Raw genomic sequence first — 18,848 nt, forward strand, 5'->3', positions numbered from 1 at the left:
GACTTTTTTTTTTTTTTTTGCAAGTTGAATAAATTCAGCCAAGTGGCAGTTACTTAGGAAATGGAATTTAGCAATGACCATATATCTTGACTTGAAGCTGAAAGTGTTTTCAGAAAAACATGTAGAATCTTAAAAATTCCGGAATATTCCTTTTTCCTTTCTACTCCTTTCAATGTTCAGTGGCAGTTCACCAACCACATCTCTTAATCTTCCGCAACTATATCTAAAATACATGCAAGACATACCACTGTCCTACTGGTATAATCACCAAATGTAAATAGTAATGGTATAATCTGACCATAGAATTTTTCTACAAGAATTTTCTACCAAGAATTCCAAGAAATTATATATGGTATTTTCTATTTGTCAAAATGAAGTTGTCTGTATCCAATTTGGAGAAACGAAAGAAGAAATAAAAATTTCTTTGTTACTTTTTTTGAAGTGAAAGGCCTTATTTTTTTTTTTTACACAGTATCTATACCTTACATAAACTCTTACCTGCTGTTTGTTGCCTTTTCTTGTTAACATGACAAATGGCATTGTGTCCCCAGACTCTGACTCTCCTTCCCCACCTCCAAGTGGGGGGCCCTTCTTCAGCTGACTTTTGAGGTGCAGAGGAATAGCAACATCCAACTGATGCACTTTAACAGATTCACCACTCCGTTGCTATTAAAAAAAAGTGAATTCTATAAAAGATCAGATGCTGACACAGTCAATCAGGCTGGAAACAATCTGATTTTCACAAGTGAGAAAAGGTTTAACCTTCCAGGAAAATGAAGGAATATATAAATACATTTATTAGGCTTTATTATATTTTCCTTTGGTTTTCCTTGCTTGAGAAGAAAGTTACAGGGCAATCTCTTAGGCAAAGAAATCTAGAGACCTGATGAGACACACTGTGGAATGTCCATTCTTAGTTCATGATTTTTTTGGTACATTTTATTAGTATATTTATTATACATGGCTTGCTGTACTCAAATATTTACCAGATGTGACTACAAAAAAGGGTACTAAAAGGTTATGCAAATTTAAATGTATCTGCATTTTAAGCCTATTACAGCCTAAGATAAAGGCAGAAGTGTTGCACAGTATCTGCTGCAGTTATTACTCATTCTGTAAAAGGTATGTCAGTATGTCATATATTCACTGGACAAACAATACAATTAACAGCTTTTTACTAAAAGCCAAACATCAGCTGCAGAGAAGAGGTCAAAACAAAGAAAAAAAAAATCTTCATTCCTTTAGTATGGTAAGCTAAGCATTAATCACTTATTTAGTTTAAGAAAAAAATCAACACAGTTAGCTGTACATTAAATTAAGAAAATAACTATTTATACCTGAAGATTTTCCAGCATCATTTTATCCAAGGCCTGAATGAAGTCCTCATCCTCTGCACAAGGGACATGCTTCAGTCCTCCTCCTTTAATCATTACTTCCTATTGCAATGGGGAAAAATCATCCATTACATTAGTTTCAGAAATATGAATATTCAGTCTAGAAGTGGCAAATATCCTTATTGCTTCTGTATCATACACAATCAAAAGGTTTATAAAACCAAATTGTTCAAGAAAGAAGTTTTCAGCCTTGATTATTTTCTTGAAAGGCATATTTCCTGATTTATGGTCACTCATAATATGGTCACACAGTTGTGTGTGTGTGTGTGTGTGCAGGTGCATGGACACATTCAAGATGTGGCAACAATACAAATAAAAGTCTCTATCCTTAACACACCTATTCTAACTCAATTTTCCACTAAGTCCATAAAGTTAAATGGTATTTTCAAGACAAAGACTACCTTTCAAGTATTTGGAAAGCAAAACATGACAACAAAACTGTCTGAAGTCAGCACTCCAAAATATTGTTCTATTATGTTCATTATTTCCTTACTATGCAACGCAATTCAAGGTAAACCAGATGAATTCTTTAGTTGCAAATGCTGTAATTTGTCAATCCTAAATTCGTATTTTAGGACTTTTGCACTTTTTAGCTAGCATCTTTTTCTGTTTTGAGAGCCAGTGGAGGGTAATTAGTTTACCTTTTTGTATCCTATCAGTTTGCTACTATTGCTGGCATTATAAAACCATCATTTACACGGTATTTTCCAGTCCAGCTACCTGTGAAAGCTCACAGTCTGGTGAAAACATGTTGTAGTAAAGTTGACAGCATAAATATTTTCAAAAGGTAATAACCAAAGTTTGCAAACATGAAAATAAGCGATAACATGTATTTGAAAGAATAACAGGAAGTGTCCTTGCTGTATTTTCCCAGATATGAGGAAATATGAGCAGCATTGGCAAAAAACATTCAGTAGAAAACCAAAGATGCAAATTCAATTCACTTATCTCCAGCTCAATACATACTGTATTCTCCTCATCGGTTTCATTTTCCTTATTGGAGTCTGTAAGATAATCTGTGTTTTCTTCCTCCTCTTCTTCACCCTCTTCTTCCTCATTGTCAGACCCCTCCTGAAATATTCAATTTATAACTGATGACTGTTTTAAAACAAGAAGGACAGCTGGTTTCTCAAGCATTTTCTGCACCTTTTCTAAACTCTTCCCATCCAAACTTGCTCAGTTCAGTCTTGGTAAATTTGTTTGTTATGGTTTTTATTTAATGTTTCAGTCTGAACTCACTCAGCTTTACCTGCTAATTTCAGAAATGTACAGCAGAAAATGGAGTAGTGGCTGATACACCAGATGGTCGTGCTGCCACTCAGAGGGAACTCCACAAGCTGGTAAGAACTCATGAAGTTCAAAGAAGGGAAATAAAAAGATCTCCAGAGGTGCCCTCTCCACCCCCCAACTGTTTATGATTCTATTGGTACTAATTTATGGGTGAAGGAACAAACCCAGCCAAACTTCAGGACCTTTAGTGCTGAGAGACATATATTGAAACAAAGTTTATTAGTAAATCAACCAGCCTAAGCATATGGAGAAAAACTGTTCTCTATTTCCTTGATGAACTCATTTTCTTGTAACAATACCATTATCATGCCAACTTTGCTGTGTCACAGTGACAAGTCAGAATTTCTACGTACTTGTGGTTTTTTTTATTGGCTCCACCATTTTTGATGCAAAATATTATTAGTACAGTAAACAAGGAAGGTTTTTATGCTCCATAAATCTTTTATTTATTCATATTGCATAGGCATACCCTGAACACCTGTTATCTTTCCTAATGACTGCTTTGACATTTAGTCAATACATTTGCTTCTACAACAGAAAAAGAAAGTCATCTGAAAGTGGTTTTTTTCCATGCCAAAAGCTGAAGGTATCTTTTTGTTGAGAAGCAGCACATACCCCGAGCAAAGTTGTCAGGTTCAAGTTTCTGCCAAAATAAGGAATAAGCCTCGGACACTCAGTTTTCCACACACACAGAACTGGGATGGGAATATCCTCACAGTGCTGACTGGGTTGTGCACACCCACATTTCACCCACTAACTCTGTGACTCAGAAGGGCTTCAGAAACTAACAAGCAATCAAAATCACTTCTTTTACATGAGGCAAGGTAAATGATTAAGTTCACCTCTTCTTCTGGGTCATTTACTTCACTTTCATTTCCAGATTGTTCCTCTGTCTCTGCTCCACCTTCCTCCTCTTCTTCATCCTCTTCCAGATTCTCCCCTTCCGTAATGGAATCTTTGGAATCTTTGTCATTCACAATTCCTGAAATTTGGAAAAAGAGAATGATTTAGAACATCAGAAAACATATAACCACTCAAGTTATACGTGGAAGATCACTTAAAAAGTCCATTGTTACTGAGTACTGAAGCTTCCCATTAGTCATAATATTTGACTTCCGAATGAAACATTTCCCATATAGTTAACTTAGTCATAAAGGGTAATAATGTCCTGTCAGAAAAGGAGGAAAACATTAAAGAGAATGCTTAAAATCTCCCAGACAACAGAAGAAGCTGTGCAAACTGCCTCAGAACATCCTCAAACTGAATGTGGACCCTACTGAAACATGTACCAAAGTCTGAGTCCAAACTACAGAGACTACAAAACCAGCAGAACCCAGAGACATGAAGCCCCTGCAGTCTTCTCTGCAGTACTTCCCACTACTGTCAACTAACAGTTTTGAAACAACAATTATCTCAGCCTGTAATAAACCTTTATGATTCTCTCCTAATGCTCTGAGGCTGCACTTGAACCTATGAGGATGTAGGTGGCTTTATGAAGTCTCTGGGAAAGCAAAGTCTCTTCTAAAAGCATTACATAGTGTGCTCATCCTCCTTGCTGACATGATTGACAATTCTTACACTTGTGTTTTTAGTTCATTTTGCAGTTTCTCTTCCTGACCTGCTTGTCTTCTGCCCCTCAAGATGTTTTAGTTTACTCTGTCTGTAAAATATCAAACATAAGTATCTCCTTTCTTTCAGTAAGGCATCCTTCAATGTAATACCATTATCTGTACCATTTCCACAGAAGTGAAAAAGAAGTTTTAGCTTTTTTTCAGTGTTTCAGTGTCCAGTCTTAGATACAGATTTCAATCAGAATGTTTTTAAGGACTGAGCATGGTTCTGATTCAGGAAAAAAAATAAGATCTGTTTTTAGAGAAGGACTATAGCAGTATTTAAGTCATCCAATGCAAAAGCCCCAAACTTCCAGCATATGCTATTGTTCTCATACATTCTTTTTTTCCTTTCATTAATTTACAAAGCCACTTAATCCTCCAGAGGGATTGCTGATGTCAGCCTTCTAAGCCACTAATTTTTCTAGGACTTTACTGAGGAGTCAACACAGTTACTATGCAGGTTGTCATTCCTTTTTTGACATTACACCAACTGCACTTAAGGTCAGCCATTAGCATGAAGTTTTGTGAAGCTCCTATTATTTGCAGGAAGTGCTGAGTACCTTTCAAAAGAATATTACAGCTTATATAACTACTTGTATATTTCTTCCTGGTTATCATTTTGAGAACATGAAAGCCATGAATTTAGATCATACCATAGGGGAATTCTAATCTGCTTTTCAGTTACTACGTAGGGAATTTCAAGGCATGTCAATTAAATAAACAGCGTATTTAAAAAAAGTTCCTCCTAAAGCAGAAGTTGCAACATTTTATGTAGCTATGAGACACATTCATCCCACTGAATTAAAGGATTATTCTTAAAAATTGAATTTTTCCAAGTAGATGAAGTACTATTAAGGCTCTAATTAACACTTAGTAAGTCTAAAATTTACATATAAAATCTTTTAATGAACAAGGTTGTTTTCAAATAAAAATGGAAGATTAAAAAACAATTCCATTTAACAAGTAATGAGCATGGTAGCATCAAATATTTTCTAAGAATGGATATGTACAAGAGGTTTAAAGGTTACTATGATGGTTACAGTTTTAGATACTCACTAATCAGTATATTTTCAACAGAGCTGTGCTGCCAGCCCAACTGTTTTCTCCTGAAATTAGTGTGCTTCCTATATTTTTCTGATTAATAGTTTTCTTCCTCATCATTTGCACCATGTGACTGCATAAATTAATACACACACATACACGCTTCTGCTCTCCTGATACTACTATATTAAGAGTATTCATATTGACTATTTTTTATAACATTCAGTACTTCAGAATTATGGAGATTCTGTGTGATATCCATGGTGATTAGAAACATGCAAAGAAGTTACAAAAATATTTCCATCATGAGAATAAAATAATCATAACAATACTTACACCTGCTACCATGATAAAGAGAAAATTTTAAGAACTACAAGAATTGTAAAAAATACCTAACTTCCCTTGCACATTTTCTTACCCAATTTTATTAAGAATTCTCGTTCCAAGTCTTGCACCTGTCTGACAGCTTCTTCCAGAGAATTGCAGAGTTTTATCTTTGGTCTCAGCAGTTCCAGTGTATCACTGATCATATAGTCTATGTCTATAGGAAAAGGGTGGTCTTTCGTCCAAACATCCAGACTTTTTTTCCACCACACATACCGCTAGAATACAAAATATTCAAGTCAATTATACGCACAGATGTTTATATACCATTTAAGCCATGAAGTTAAAAATGTCACGTTTGTACAGTAGAAAGTGCAAAAGATTTCACATCACTCGTCCCCTATTTCATGCAACTGATTAGATGTTCTTGTATCACTAAAAACTGTTTGATAACACTGGATATCACAAACATTAAGAATGTGCTCCTTCTATCCTGACTACTGTTACAAGTCTGAAGACTGAACAAAAAAAGCCCTGGCAAGAAAGTGCCTTCTCAGGGTAAACTCTTTCTACAAGAGATGAGCACTTAACAACCAGCCAGCTTCCAATTCTCTCCCCCATGTATTTTCAAGAAAATTAATTCCCCTGAAGGCATATGATGGGCAAAAGGGGGGGAAACATCACAAAAAAAAAAATCTTTAGACTGCAGCCAGCTTCAAGTGACTTACCCAGTTTGCTTTATAACAAATTAGCATATACCTCTTACATTAACGTTGTAAAAAATAAATGCTGATTTTAAGTGAACCTAACAGTAGAACTTGAGAACTAAGGGGCTGCAAAAACTGCATCTGAAAACGAAGTATGAGGACAGAATCTTACTTAAAAGGTGACATGCTCAAGAAGAAGGCCTGCTGAAATTACTAGGTGGAACAGAAATATAATGATGTCTTCCCCAAAACATTTATTTTTGCATTTACAGCGAACAACCTGGTCAAGTGGGAGGTGTCCCTGCCCATGGCAGGGGGCTGGAACAAGGTGATTCTTCAGGTCCCTTCCAACCCAAACCATTCTGAGATACTATACTTCAAAACATCATTTTCCACCTTGCATACAGATGAGGGATTTGATTCCTTAAAGTTTGAAATAAGTTGTTATCACCTTAATTTTTATTTTTTAATCCCCTTGTTTTAGTATAAATTATAGAGAAAAGCAGAAAGAAAAAGAAATTAACTCAGCAAGTTTTAGCATGAATTCAGTGGTCTGGAATTCCTCATTTCAGTGTTTCAACACTCATTATGAAATCTTTTCCCCACTTCATTACATCTATTGAGTCAGAACTTTCTTTGCTTCAACTTGTGCCCATTACCTCTCATCCTTTCACTGCGCATGCCTGAGATGTATCTGACTTCTCTTTCTCTACAAAAACCGTTAGCTGAGGAGAGCAACCTAAAAAATCTTCTCCAGCTGAGCAAACCAGCAGTGTGAGCACTGAGAGCCTCCTGATCATTTTGGTATTACTCGACATACACATCACTTGAAAATAAAACTGCTACCAGACAGACAAGATTCTTAAAATTATAGTGCTAGAGAACAATGAGAGAAATATGTACCAGACTGACTTATATTAGCTTGCTAAAGAATTCTACAGAACTGTGTAAGATTTAGAATACCTGAAAATATACAAGGAAGCAATCAAGTTTTCGTTTGCTGGATCCTCTGTCAAAATACTGCCCACAGGTATCGAGGATAGTACAGACGAGTCTGATTCTGAAAAGATGTTCTGGAGGGTCCAGTGGACTAGGACTGCCATCAGGGTTCACACCAAACGAGGTGAAGGAATATAGAGTTCTAAATATTACAGCAGACTCCACCATTCGGTAATTGTAAAGCTCCCCCAAAAACTTAGCACTGCTGATCCGCCGCTGGTTAAACTTTGGTTGATTAACCTTTATCAAAAAAGAACAAGAAAATTCACTCTATCATGCAGACACAATAGAATATTAAAAGACCCAAACCCAACAAACCTTTTGCAAAGAAAAAAGGTGCATTAAAAAATTGATAGAATTGTTTATAATAAAAGATGGTTATTTATGGCTACATACATTATACAAAACTAAACATTAAAAATTAGTTATGAAAGCTGGTTAACTAGTATTTAAGTTCCAATACATTTAGCATACACTCCACCTTAAATCTATGATGACTTTTCATCACTCAGAGAATTAGTGTAATTATAGTATCTATTAAAATATGGACTGGTCTCCAAAGTAACTTGAAGTTGTGTAGATCTGTCTAGACTGTGAAAGAATAAGCTCTATGCCCTTACTATGATAACGGAGGCTAAACAATTGTCTTAAGTAATGTTGTTAGTTTGGTTTTGTTGGGGTTTTTTTGGGTAGGGTTATTCTATTAATTGAAATAAACCTATACAAAGCAAATAACTGAGGTAGAAGGTCATCATAAAAAAAAGAGAATCCAAGGATTCCTTTCTTTAAGCAAGATTATTTTAGTTTTCCTTTCGACATAAATAGACGAATACAGCTAAGCAAGAATACTGGTTGTTTACCTCCATTCCTAGTCGAATATCCTCTAGCACTCCATCCACAACATGAATTCCAACATCTTCCTGGTAAAGGACCAACCCTGCTAAGAGGTTGGCTACACAGTGAATACTATTATATTTCACATTCCAGATGTTGATCATACAGCATATAACATAGTCCTTAACTTCTGCATCCTGCCAAGGCAGCTTGCGCATCTGTCTCAGGACCTAAATCAAATTTTAAGACAAACTTCACATTTTAGCAGGTAAAATATCATATATGTTCCCTGTCATGCCCCATCTCTCCTGGTTGGGATGAAATCCCTGCCTGCAAACAACCTCGTTCTCCCTTCCAGGCATTCTCCAGACCTGCAGTGGCTATGGAAGACTTTATGTATATAACCCAACTGCTGTCCTCAAGCTACTATCAAGGTGTCCAAGGTTGTTCCATAATTTCCTTGCTCTTACTGTCAGTATTTAACTGAAGCCTTTTTTCTCTTACTCTCCCATCACAATGTACAAAACACAACGACTTTCATCTCATTTCCCTTTGTTCAGCACTTGATGCTGTTGAGAACACAGGTCCACAACTGGAGCTTCAACGTCTTCCAATAAAAGAAATGAAACCAACTTCATCATTGATACAAAAATGATCCCTCTTCCTTGCAACTGAAAAAACCATAACCCTCCCCAAACCTTTTCCAAAGTTACTACTACACCACTTTCAGTAAAAACTGTATTAAAGATTTGAAAGGATTTACCTTCTCTGTGGTGACCTTGGAGAGATCCTTGTAAAGAAGCTTACGGATATATTCCTGTAAGGGAGGACGTTTTTTCTTCACAGTTTTTTCAGCTGGAGGGGGATTACAGTAGTAATAGGCATTTTCTACCATTGTAACGTAGCGTGCATCAAGATGCATTGCTTGTTTTTTCCTCATCATTTGTTCCTGGAAACAAATGCAAATGACCACTGAGAGATGCTGACATACCATATTTTCAAGCCAAAGACTTTTAGAGTTACATTTGGGATACAGTAAATAAGAAAGGTTGCAGAAAAGTAAGTTAAAAGCTTGGGTAGAGAGAAAAAAGGACAAAGTACATATATATGGTTCTGTGTTGCCCTTTCCATGGTCATTTTTCTTTATGATCCCTATTTTTATAATGGTTCACCTGTGGTAAAAAAGGTTTCAGAAAAGTATTTAAAATTTAACTCAAAATCTTAATGCTACTGTTCAGATAAATGGTTGATAAGATTACAAGCAACTCCGTTTAAAACATTATTTAACTAGAGTTTACAAAGTAGCTCAAATACTGATGTCTTTGCACAAACACAGTGAATCATCATAAGACTGGCAATCTACTTTTTACATCAGCATGTAACTTGAGAGGTTTTGATGGTTTTGTATGAATTTCCAAAGGTTTAGACAACAGAATTTTCCTTATTCCATGCTCCATTGCTGCTGTTTACCCAAGCAGAATCGACTGCAAGAAACAGCACCTACCATAAAGTAATGTTTCAGGAAAAAGCAGATGAGTCAACACTAATTACTGTGCTTAATTGTCAGGACTGTACTGCTTTTCCTCACTTAATACAATCTTTTCTCCATACTTCATTTTAGATATGTAAGCTAAGGTTTATTTTGTGGGGTTTAAAAATTTCTTTTATCTAAAAATTCTGTACGAGAACTGAAATAGCAGTTCTAAGCTGCTGATTTTCACAGTGGAGGAGGAGCTTAATTCCATTATTAAATACTTTTTAATATGCAACTGCGTATTCATAGCTATATAGGTGTAATTCTGTAAGTTGCATTAAATTTTTATGTACATCATATGATCCTATCTATTCTAAATCACTCTATGGTGGTTCATCAGGAAACTGCACTTGTTTGAACTTTAACATTTACTAGAGATAGGCTACACAGTAATTTACAACTTCAAACAGATAAACAAAATTAACATGTAAGTACTGTTTCATCCCATCCCATCCCCCCCTCCACATGTTAGTATATCCATTCATGCAGTCCAGTAAACTAACCAAGAGTTTAAACCTCCTTTCATTGTAGGTGAGGAAGCAGTATTTTTCATGCTGGTGGACTTTCCACTAAACTCGAATAATTTAAAATTTTTTTTGTAAGGTAGTGATTCAGTTCAACTGAAATGCCAATGTATTCAAACAACTCCTTAACCCTGAGTTTCAGCTGCTAATTCAGTGGGGAAGAGTAGCTGTGTGTAACATAGTAACCCAACAAATAATGTCATTTTCTTCCTGGATTTTAGTCATCTATCACCAGGAAGGTCTCCATTTGACACCAACTGTAAGGCATTTCATTCTTAACCTTTTCCACAACACAAATGGTCTTTCCTTTGATTCCCTGAGACTGTTCCTTTCCAAATGGGAAATTTCTGTCAGTAGCAGTACATTTTCCTACAGGCACCTAACAGATGCACAGCACTTAACGACTGAGTACATAAATTGTTTTATGTGGGGAAAAGCCACTTAGAGCGGAAAATTCTGAAACCTTCCCATGACATGTATGTTAATTGTTACCTTTGAAAATTTTTCACCTTTTCTAGATAGATCAGGAGAAAATACACCTTTGCTACCTTAAAGACATTTATGACACTATACTATAAACTGAAAATTAAGTGGGCCGAAGTGAAACAGAACAGAGAACATGGCAGAAAGGCTTGCAAATAACATTTAAAAATCCCTAAACCTACATAATTTGTATACTTTCCTGTTATAAAAAGTTGTACATTATACTGTAAATAATAGTTTATAATTAAAATGTTTCTTCCCAGAAGAGATAATAGGCACTACCTGAAGTCTCAACATCACTGTAATTTATTGGGTTTTGAGCAGTCCTGAGCGTGTATTCTAACTGTAAGTGGACTGTATTAGTCTTAATCTCTAGTCTGTTAAAAATCCTCAGCATTTCAAGAAACTGTTTCAGTCGTTTTTCAGTTAAGGCAGGAAAAAGAAATCATAACAACACATTGTCTATAGTAACAAAAACCTTCTTGCAATTCAGAAGAAAAAAGCAAGACCTGAGGTCTAAAGTGTTTTAAGCTCATCAACTACTTTGGGTCTTCATTTTACTAGGCTAAAATGAAGAACTACACAGGTAAAGCATTACATTTGAAGATTAGGTTCCCATTTTTCCTCTGATAAAAACAGACCATGAACAACATTAAAAGTATCCAGGTTAAAATATTAAAACCGTTTGGATTTTTCTTCTTGGTGAGTGACAGAATCTCTCTGCATGTAACATATACTGCAGAATCATTTCAAAAGAAAATCTGGTGACCATTAAGAAAAAAAGAAGAAATAAGTAATTAATCAAAACCTAAGCATCATGAAAACTCCAATTTAGGAAAGCATTTCAGCATGACTGACATTTAAACATCAGATCACAGTGAGATACTGAAACTGTTCAGCTTCTCCTTCCCTTCACTACCTGCACTGCTCTGCCCTGCTACTCGTTCCAACAGTTCAAAATGAAAATTTCTAATTTCCTGAAGCACATTATTGCTGTAGTGAATTAACAAAGCTCTACATGAACTGCATTTACTTTGCCACAGCCTCTGCCTGTACAAACATCTCCCACAGTTTCAACATCACCTATAAAAGGAGTCACACCAAGAAGGAAGCCACCGTGTTGCTTAAGTTCTGTATATTTACCAACACAAGTGATCTGGCCCTAAAGCTTAAGACAATTGTCTAAGTTAAATGGTCAAAAATGCATCAGGAGGCTTTTAATACCAAAATTTCAAGTATTCTTTTAGCAAGACCACAAAAGCATAATACAAGAATTTGACATTTTAACATGATAATATTACATAAACTTAGATCATGATGAAGCTGATCTTCCTTTCAAAGCTCCAATTCAAATAATCCAATTCAAGTAATTCATTTATCAACAGACAAACCCTAAAGCCAATCTAGTTTTACATTAGTATTACAAATTTCATAAAGGACACTCAATTTGAAAGATTTGCCCAGAAGACAATTACGAGAAATAAACAGTCCTAATAAAAGAAGAATCTCTAAATAATTGACAAAATATTAAGTAGTTCCACAAAACCAGGATATGATCACTAAATGTTTCTCTAGAAAAAGTTACTTAGTGCCACTAAATTTGTGATGCTCTTACAGAACACTTGACTTCTCAATAATTAATTTTCTCTTAATTACTTTTAAAAACCATTCTTAACTATGACTTTCTTCCACACCAGGACAAAGCAACATTGTCTTTAATACAAACATGCAGCTGTTTGGAATCTTATTACGAAATACATCATCAGCAGTAAAGATTAACACCAATAATTATTTAGAGGATCAACAGGCTTTAATTCTGCCCATAAGAGTCACTGAGTAGATCAGCTTTACAATTGCTTAGATTTTTACCACAAGATTGTAATCAGCTTGCTTTGGGAGAATCTTTTCCACAGTTCACACCAACCTGTACCATAAGACTATGATTCAATTTGTGTAAGACTATTTAAGTCAAAATTAATCTCTGTAGGTTTTTAGGGGAATGTGAGAAAACACAGCTATTAAGATGGGATGCAGAATATAAACCTATTTAGCCTATTTTACATCTTAAATAGATATTCCGAACTTATTTGCCATCTTCCACCTTCTCCTGGTTCCTCAATGCATAAGAAAAGTCTATTTATCCAAAACCTTGTGAGGCTTTAAGCCTCAGTAATTCCAACAGTGTTTGGTTTGTCTTACACTTCACAGTTAAGCCATGTTTAGCATTCATCCAGCAGATTCCAGAAATCCAGCTAACAATAAGCATTTTTGTAGTGCATAACACTAAAAGCAGTCGGTTACAAAAACAGCTCTGGTAAAAGCATTTAATTTTTCCTTATTTCTAAAATTTCTATTAACTACCAAAAAGTAATAGCAATGAGTAAAATGTCTTTTAAAGATAATGGAACAGTGTTTTTAGGGGAAAAATACTTGGTTATGGAAAGGAATGTATTTCACAATACAACATATCAGCTGGCAAACCTTTAGAAAATTGAGACTCAAACCTTTCAAGATACAAAGTACACTACTACAAAAAGCAAGAGCCAAGGAACTGGCAGTTAATTTGCCCATCTCTTTCCTCTCATGATTGTACCACCTCAACAGATGTTCTGACACTCAAAGAGGTTCAGAGAAAAACAGTATTTTGTGGAAAAGAAATTGTACAACAATATACCCAGGTATGCAACTGCTGCTCCATTAACTATAGCACGAGAAGAGACACTACTGGTTTAAGAGAAAGTGAATCTATCTATCTTTGAAGGTCTTCTTCAACTATGTCTGACTCCGTCTCTTACCTTGGACACAGTTTTAGGATTGTCTCTCAAGTCAGTAAATACATTATTCAGTTCCTGTTACTTTTAAGTCTTTGCCAGTACTTCCCCAGACTTACAGATCCCAATTCTAATCTTACTTTAATTCCCAATCTCTATTTCTAAAACTGCTTCTCTTAGTGTCTTTATCATAAACTTTTTCTTCACATTTAGAACCTTAGATCATTATACAGGGCATAGGAACCACCTCTTGCACAAACATCTTCACCTCCAGTTGAAATCATGTCTGGCTCCACTCACTATTATTTTTCCCCTCAAACAGTATTTCAGGCATGTTCAGGTACAGCTACAGTATTCTTTCAACCTCATCCTCTGGGTTTTCCCCTCTCTCTGAATTACTAGTTCTTGCAGTTCAAAAGCAAGAGCTTTTTACTTCAGAAATTTAATTCCTTTTTTTACATTTTCTTTCAAGTCATGAAGAGATTTTTAGGTCAACTGGAGTTCTTGAGAATAGTTTCAAAAAGAAGTAATTGCTTTAAGTCAGGACATGACATCCTCCCCATAAGACAACGAGTTTTCTCTTACCAAAAGAACACTAGTTCTTAAGTGAGATTCTGGTGATCTGAAGAGGAATCTTCCACAGGTTTCCAGCAAGGTACACGCCATTTCAATATGGTGATGAGAGAAGTCTGACAGAAGCATCTGGTATGTATTTAAATAAAAGCACAGCTTGTTAAACATCTTTTTCAGCTGCAGAAAACATTAAACAATATCTACCAGACTGGACAGTATGATGATGTTCTAAATTCTTTACAGAATAAATGAAAATGGATTTCACTGATCAGATGTTAGGATTGGTGAGGCCCTGGCACAGATTGCCCAAAGAAATTGTGGATGCCCCGTCCCTGGAAGTGTTCAAGGCCAGATTGGATGGAGCTCTGAGCAACCAGGTCTAGGAGGAAGGTGTCCCTGCCCAAGGCAGGGGGTTGCAACCAGGTATCTTTAAGGTCCTAACCAGCCCAAACCATTCTATGAACATTCAAAAGATTAATGCCATTTTTAAATTCTTGTAAGAACAGTCTATGGACCCCAAATTCAGGCTTCAGAAAAACAGGATGCTTTGAAAGACTGGCATAAAAACCCCACCTAAACTACCCAATAAAACTGCACAAGGGCACAGTAACCTCAGAGCACACCCAACTGCACTGTTTTAAGTTAAGCAATAACTATAATACAGCTTTGCATTTTACAGCTTTTTATACACAAGAGAAGTGAAATTGTGAGTGATTATGATTTTTTTAGGAATTCAGCTTTGATATCTAACAAGTCAATAAACAGAAACTTTTCACACAGAAAGTGATCTTAAGCTGCGAGTCTCAAGCACCCTTTATTAAAGGCACTTTTATTTTTTAAAACCTATTTTTAATTGGCAACTTGACAACAAAGTTTGAATGTTTATCATGCAGGCAAAGTGAAATGATGTGCCTAGAGATTAACACTTTCCAAAGATGTTTTGTCCCTCAACAAACAAAAGCACCTGCTAAAACGGCATGAAAGCCTCTCCTTGCATCACTGAAATGCTTTTTGCCTCCAGTCCCTCTCCCTTACTGTTATTTTCTCCACAAAAACATTCATTGAAATCAAGAAAATGAAAGTTTTGCAATGTACAGCAGATTAGTAAGTATCAACGTCTGCCATATTAACCAATAAAAGGATTAGCAGTTTGGTTACATCCAAATGTAGAAGTTTATTTTAATATATCCCTCCCATTAGAAGACGTAAAACATTTTAACTTCTATAGCAGCTACAGAAGTCTCCTTATAAACAGTAGCCACAGACACCAGGGTTTAAAACATCCCATGTAATGAATTCAGACAACATCAGCAGCAGGTAAGTGAAGGGGAATAGTATGGGGACACATTATCATACACAGGAGTACAGGACTACCACAACACCAACCTTTAAACAGTGGAGAGTATCGTTTTTGGAGAACATCTTAAACTTGGTAAGCTCACCAATAAATCTCACAGTTTTATTCTTTGTTTCAATGTTGATCTGGTCCTTTTTTCTTACCTAAAAAACAACCAAAAAATTGATTGTAGGCCCTCAAAAACACCCACTTCTTCTAAATTACTTTGATCTGAACATGCACAAAATACACTTGGGAATTCAGTAGTGCTTGCTATCAGTTTGGTTCCTCAAGCTCCACCTTTACTTCTCACTGGGTTTCCTAAAACTCTCCCTATAATCTTGTTTCTTCAGAACACTTTGAATTCTCTTCCCCATATCCCCACTCCCCAAAACAGTTAATTCCTGTAACGTATCTACAGCCATAGACCCTCCTCCTTTGCCACAGTGAAGTAGCGATAAAGTACTTTAGATTCTGTATTTTCAGAATCAGTAAGAACTCTCTATGGGAATAGGGCCACTTGCACTGTCCTCAAGGAAATATTAAACACGGATGGCTTTTCAAGTCAGATTTAGTAATGTGCAGAATTTTTCTTTTAAAATTACTGACATTCAGCATAAATTTAGGATGAAACACAAATATATATCTATGTCCAAACATAATCCACAAAATAGAAAATTGTATTTCCCCAACAGAAAGAGGTTTTTCTGAGAAAGTTAACTTTACATAGTTAAGATTCAAGTAAGTCTGAGCAAACTATACACATTTTTAATGTCAATATTAGAAAAAAAATTGAAACCTGTGCCACAGAACTCAGAAAATGGTGAAGGAATCACTGCTGTGGACCATAACAAGTTTGATTACAACACTTAAAAAAAAGTAAAGGAAACAACACTGAAAAATACATCTGTGTGGAAAATTTCTATGGATGAAAATTGTAAAATCTAATTTGAATTAAATACTGTATGACAATAGCAATCACTACAATAGTAGCCTTCTAGTGGGAAATGTTGAAACAGGTCAGGTCTCGTTTTAAAAGCAAGTTATTAAATTATAGAAAACTCTTAACGCAGATGGAACACAGTTTCTAATTTTTGTAACTTCTGTTGTAACTGTTGTACAGTTCATTTATATAAATACACAAGCATATATGGAAAGTTGCAAAAACTTCTCTTTTTCAAAGACTTATAATTACAAAAACTTATTTTTTCTAGAACTGCTGACCTGACAGAAAAATATTCACTGAATTTTCAAAGTATTATCTACACAACAAAAAAAGGGGTTTTTTTCCCCCAAAGGATAACTTATGAGATTGGTTAACCTGAATGTAAAATCTAAACCACCAGAACATACATGGAATCTGAAATCCCCTTTCAGCATGGAACAGAGATCCTCTGCTACATCAGACATACAGGGATGCAATGTGGCAACCAGTCTTGCATAAAATGGTAGCAAATCCAATCTACAAAGGAGAGGATAAAATAGACAATTTATAGACAAAAATGTATTTATGTGTACAAATATGGGTACCATTTTAATTGTGAAAAGAATCAATATACTGATAGAACTATACACATGCAATTTTTTTGGCCCACTTCAGACAGCAATATAATTTAAAAATAATACAAGAAAGTAAAAAACCATATCCTGTTGGAATACTTCATAGTTAATTTCCTTTTTAACTACTGCCATAGGTAAAATGCTAAATACCACCAACTACAGAATTTGACCTTCAATAAATTACCAAACAGAAAGAAAATTCAGATCCATCTCAACATGCAGAAAAAGGTTCTTACAGACAAGGCCATGGGTTATTGCAATGTATTAATATTTTTTCTGAAAAGCAGCAGACATAACCAGGGAGGTAGAGTATATCTTTACTTTTAAGGTGGGAAACTTCTAAATGAATGTAGTAGTTATTACATAAAACAAAGATGAGCAGAGGTGATGTGGCCACCCTTTTCCCCAAAACTCTGCTAGTACTCCCACAAACGGTAATATTTCCAAGTTTGCTATAGAATTTCCTTAGTTCATTTTCTCTTTCCTTAATTACATGCCTTCACACCCATTTCCTTTGCACATTTATGCAAACCAGCTGTGTATATATCAGTTTTAAATGCAGAGAAACCAACTGCACTCTGAGGCCTCATAATATCATTTAACAAGCTGAAGGAAGTATTTTCGGTTTATTTTCAGAATGTTAAGTTAATGCAGTAAACAGATGAACTCTAGAACAAGCCAAAGTTTTTAAGCGGAGAGAAACATCCTAAATTTACACGCTTCTACTGAGAAATTGCCTGTAAGGGAAAATGTATCTTGAGTTTATGAAGGATTAAGGTTTTCCCTACTGCTCAGGAAAGGAAAAGACAAAAAATGCTGACAAAAAAAATCCAAAAGCACGGTTGATACACAGAGCTTGTCCTGGCATAAAGCATCAAGATGAAAACCCCAAAACAAAGCATCCACAACTGCCTCCTTTCTTCTTTCTGCTTCTATGTCACTGGAGCCCATTTCCAAGACATTTAATACCTACTTACAGAAAAAGAGACAATTATGTATTTAAATTGTGGATTAGAAGCATCAGAATATACTCCCCCCAAAAAACACAACTAGGCAGCCTCCTGATAACACACAAGACTCCTGGTGAAACATTGTGGGTATCTCAGTTACCTATTTAACAGTTTTTATCTCTTTTGTTAATCAATAACTGAAGCAGTATTTACATTTTTCAAGCTTGTTGGAACACACAGTCAAGGCTCACTACCCACAGCAAATTACTACCATGTTATTAAGCATTTAGCCATTAACTTTGAGGGAAGTGAAATTATCACTACTTCACACACACCCACAAAAGCTAAACTAAGAAAGGACTGTGGCTGAACTAAGAGGGTGTATTTAACTGAGGGGATTTCTGTATGGCAACTCTTTTAAGACAAATACCAGAAAGCTTTATTCTGGTCTCAACAAGTACCTGCCTGCTGAGAGCTAATAATTTCATCTCTGTAAACTGAGCATACCTGGGGGAAAATTAAAGTCTTAGAGTACACTGTTGTTATTCTCTTACAGGACACAAAAGGTTTCTTCATGGGGAAGCATACTAAGACTGGGTATTTCTAAATAGATGAAATATAGTAAGGAAAAGCCTTGGGTTAATTACGCTGAAATTGGCAGTCAGAGATTGAGTTAGTTCCCTCTCAGGGGAGACAAAAATTCATGTTCAGCAGTGGAGACATTCCAGTATCAGTGGCACCATCTACTGGTACGTCCAGTACTTTGTTTCCCCCAGAAGCATTTATTTCTCTTGAGAAGGGGGAAAGAACTTAACTAAACCCCCACAAACCCCACAGTATTGCTTTCTCTTCCTGCTCTTTTGCATTATGAAGCAAGATCTGGCATCAGGGATGAGTCAGTCACTCTGAAGTCCA

General features: G+C 35.7%; 1 protein-coding gene across 2 annotated transcripts in view; it reads right to left on the reverse strand.

The window, feature by feature from the left end:
- Nucleotides 1–18,848, reverse strand: part of UPF2 (UPF2 regulator of nonsense mediated mRNA decay) — a 53,022-nt gene that overhangs the window by 15,269 nt on the left and 18,905 nt on the right. For both annotated transcript variants that reach the window (XM_039570936.1, XM_010407789.4), the window contains exons 9-19: nucleotides 16,777–16,885; nucleotides 15,474–15,587; nucleotides 14,100–14,216; nucleotides 8,966–9,151; nucleotides 8,229–8,432; nucleotides 7,333–7,608; nucleotides 5,757–5,940; nucleotides 3,527–3,666; nucleotides 2,361–2,465; nucleotides 1,338–1,436; nucleotides 499–666 (exon numbers count right to left, since the gene is read on the reverse strand). In XM_039570936.1, coding sequence (XP_039426870.1) covers nucleotides 499–666; nucleotides 1,338–1,436; nucleotides 2,361–2,465; nucleotides 3,527–3,666; nucleotides 5,757–5,940; nucleotides 7,333–7,608; nucleotides 8,229–8,432; nucleotides 8,966–9,151; nucleotides 14,100–14,216; nucleotides 15,474–15,587; nucleotides 16,777–16,885 — 1,702 coding nt within the window. The remainder of the gene's footprint in view (nucleotides 1–498; nucleotides 667–1,337; nucleotides 1,437–2,360; nucleotides 2,466–3,526; nucleotides 3,667–5,756; nucleotides 5,941–7,332; nucleotides 7,609–8,228; nucleotides 8,433–8,965; nucleotides 9,152–14,099; nucleotides 14,217–15,473; nucleotides 15,588–16,776; nucleotides 16,886–18,848) is intronic.

The sequence above is a fragment of the Corvus cornix genome, chromosome 1A (genome assembly GCF_000738735.6).
Source record: "Corvus cornix cornix isolate S_Up_H32 chromosome 1A, ASM73873v5, whole genome shotgun sequence".
Classification (NCBI taxonomy): Eukaryota; Metazoa; Chordata; class Aves; order Passeriformes; family Corvidae; genus Corvus; species Corvus cornix.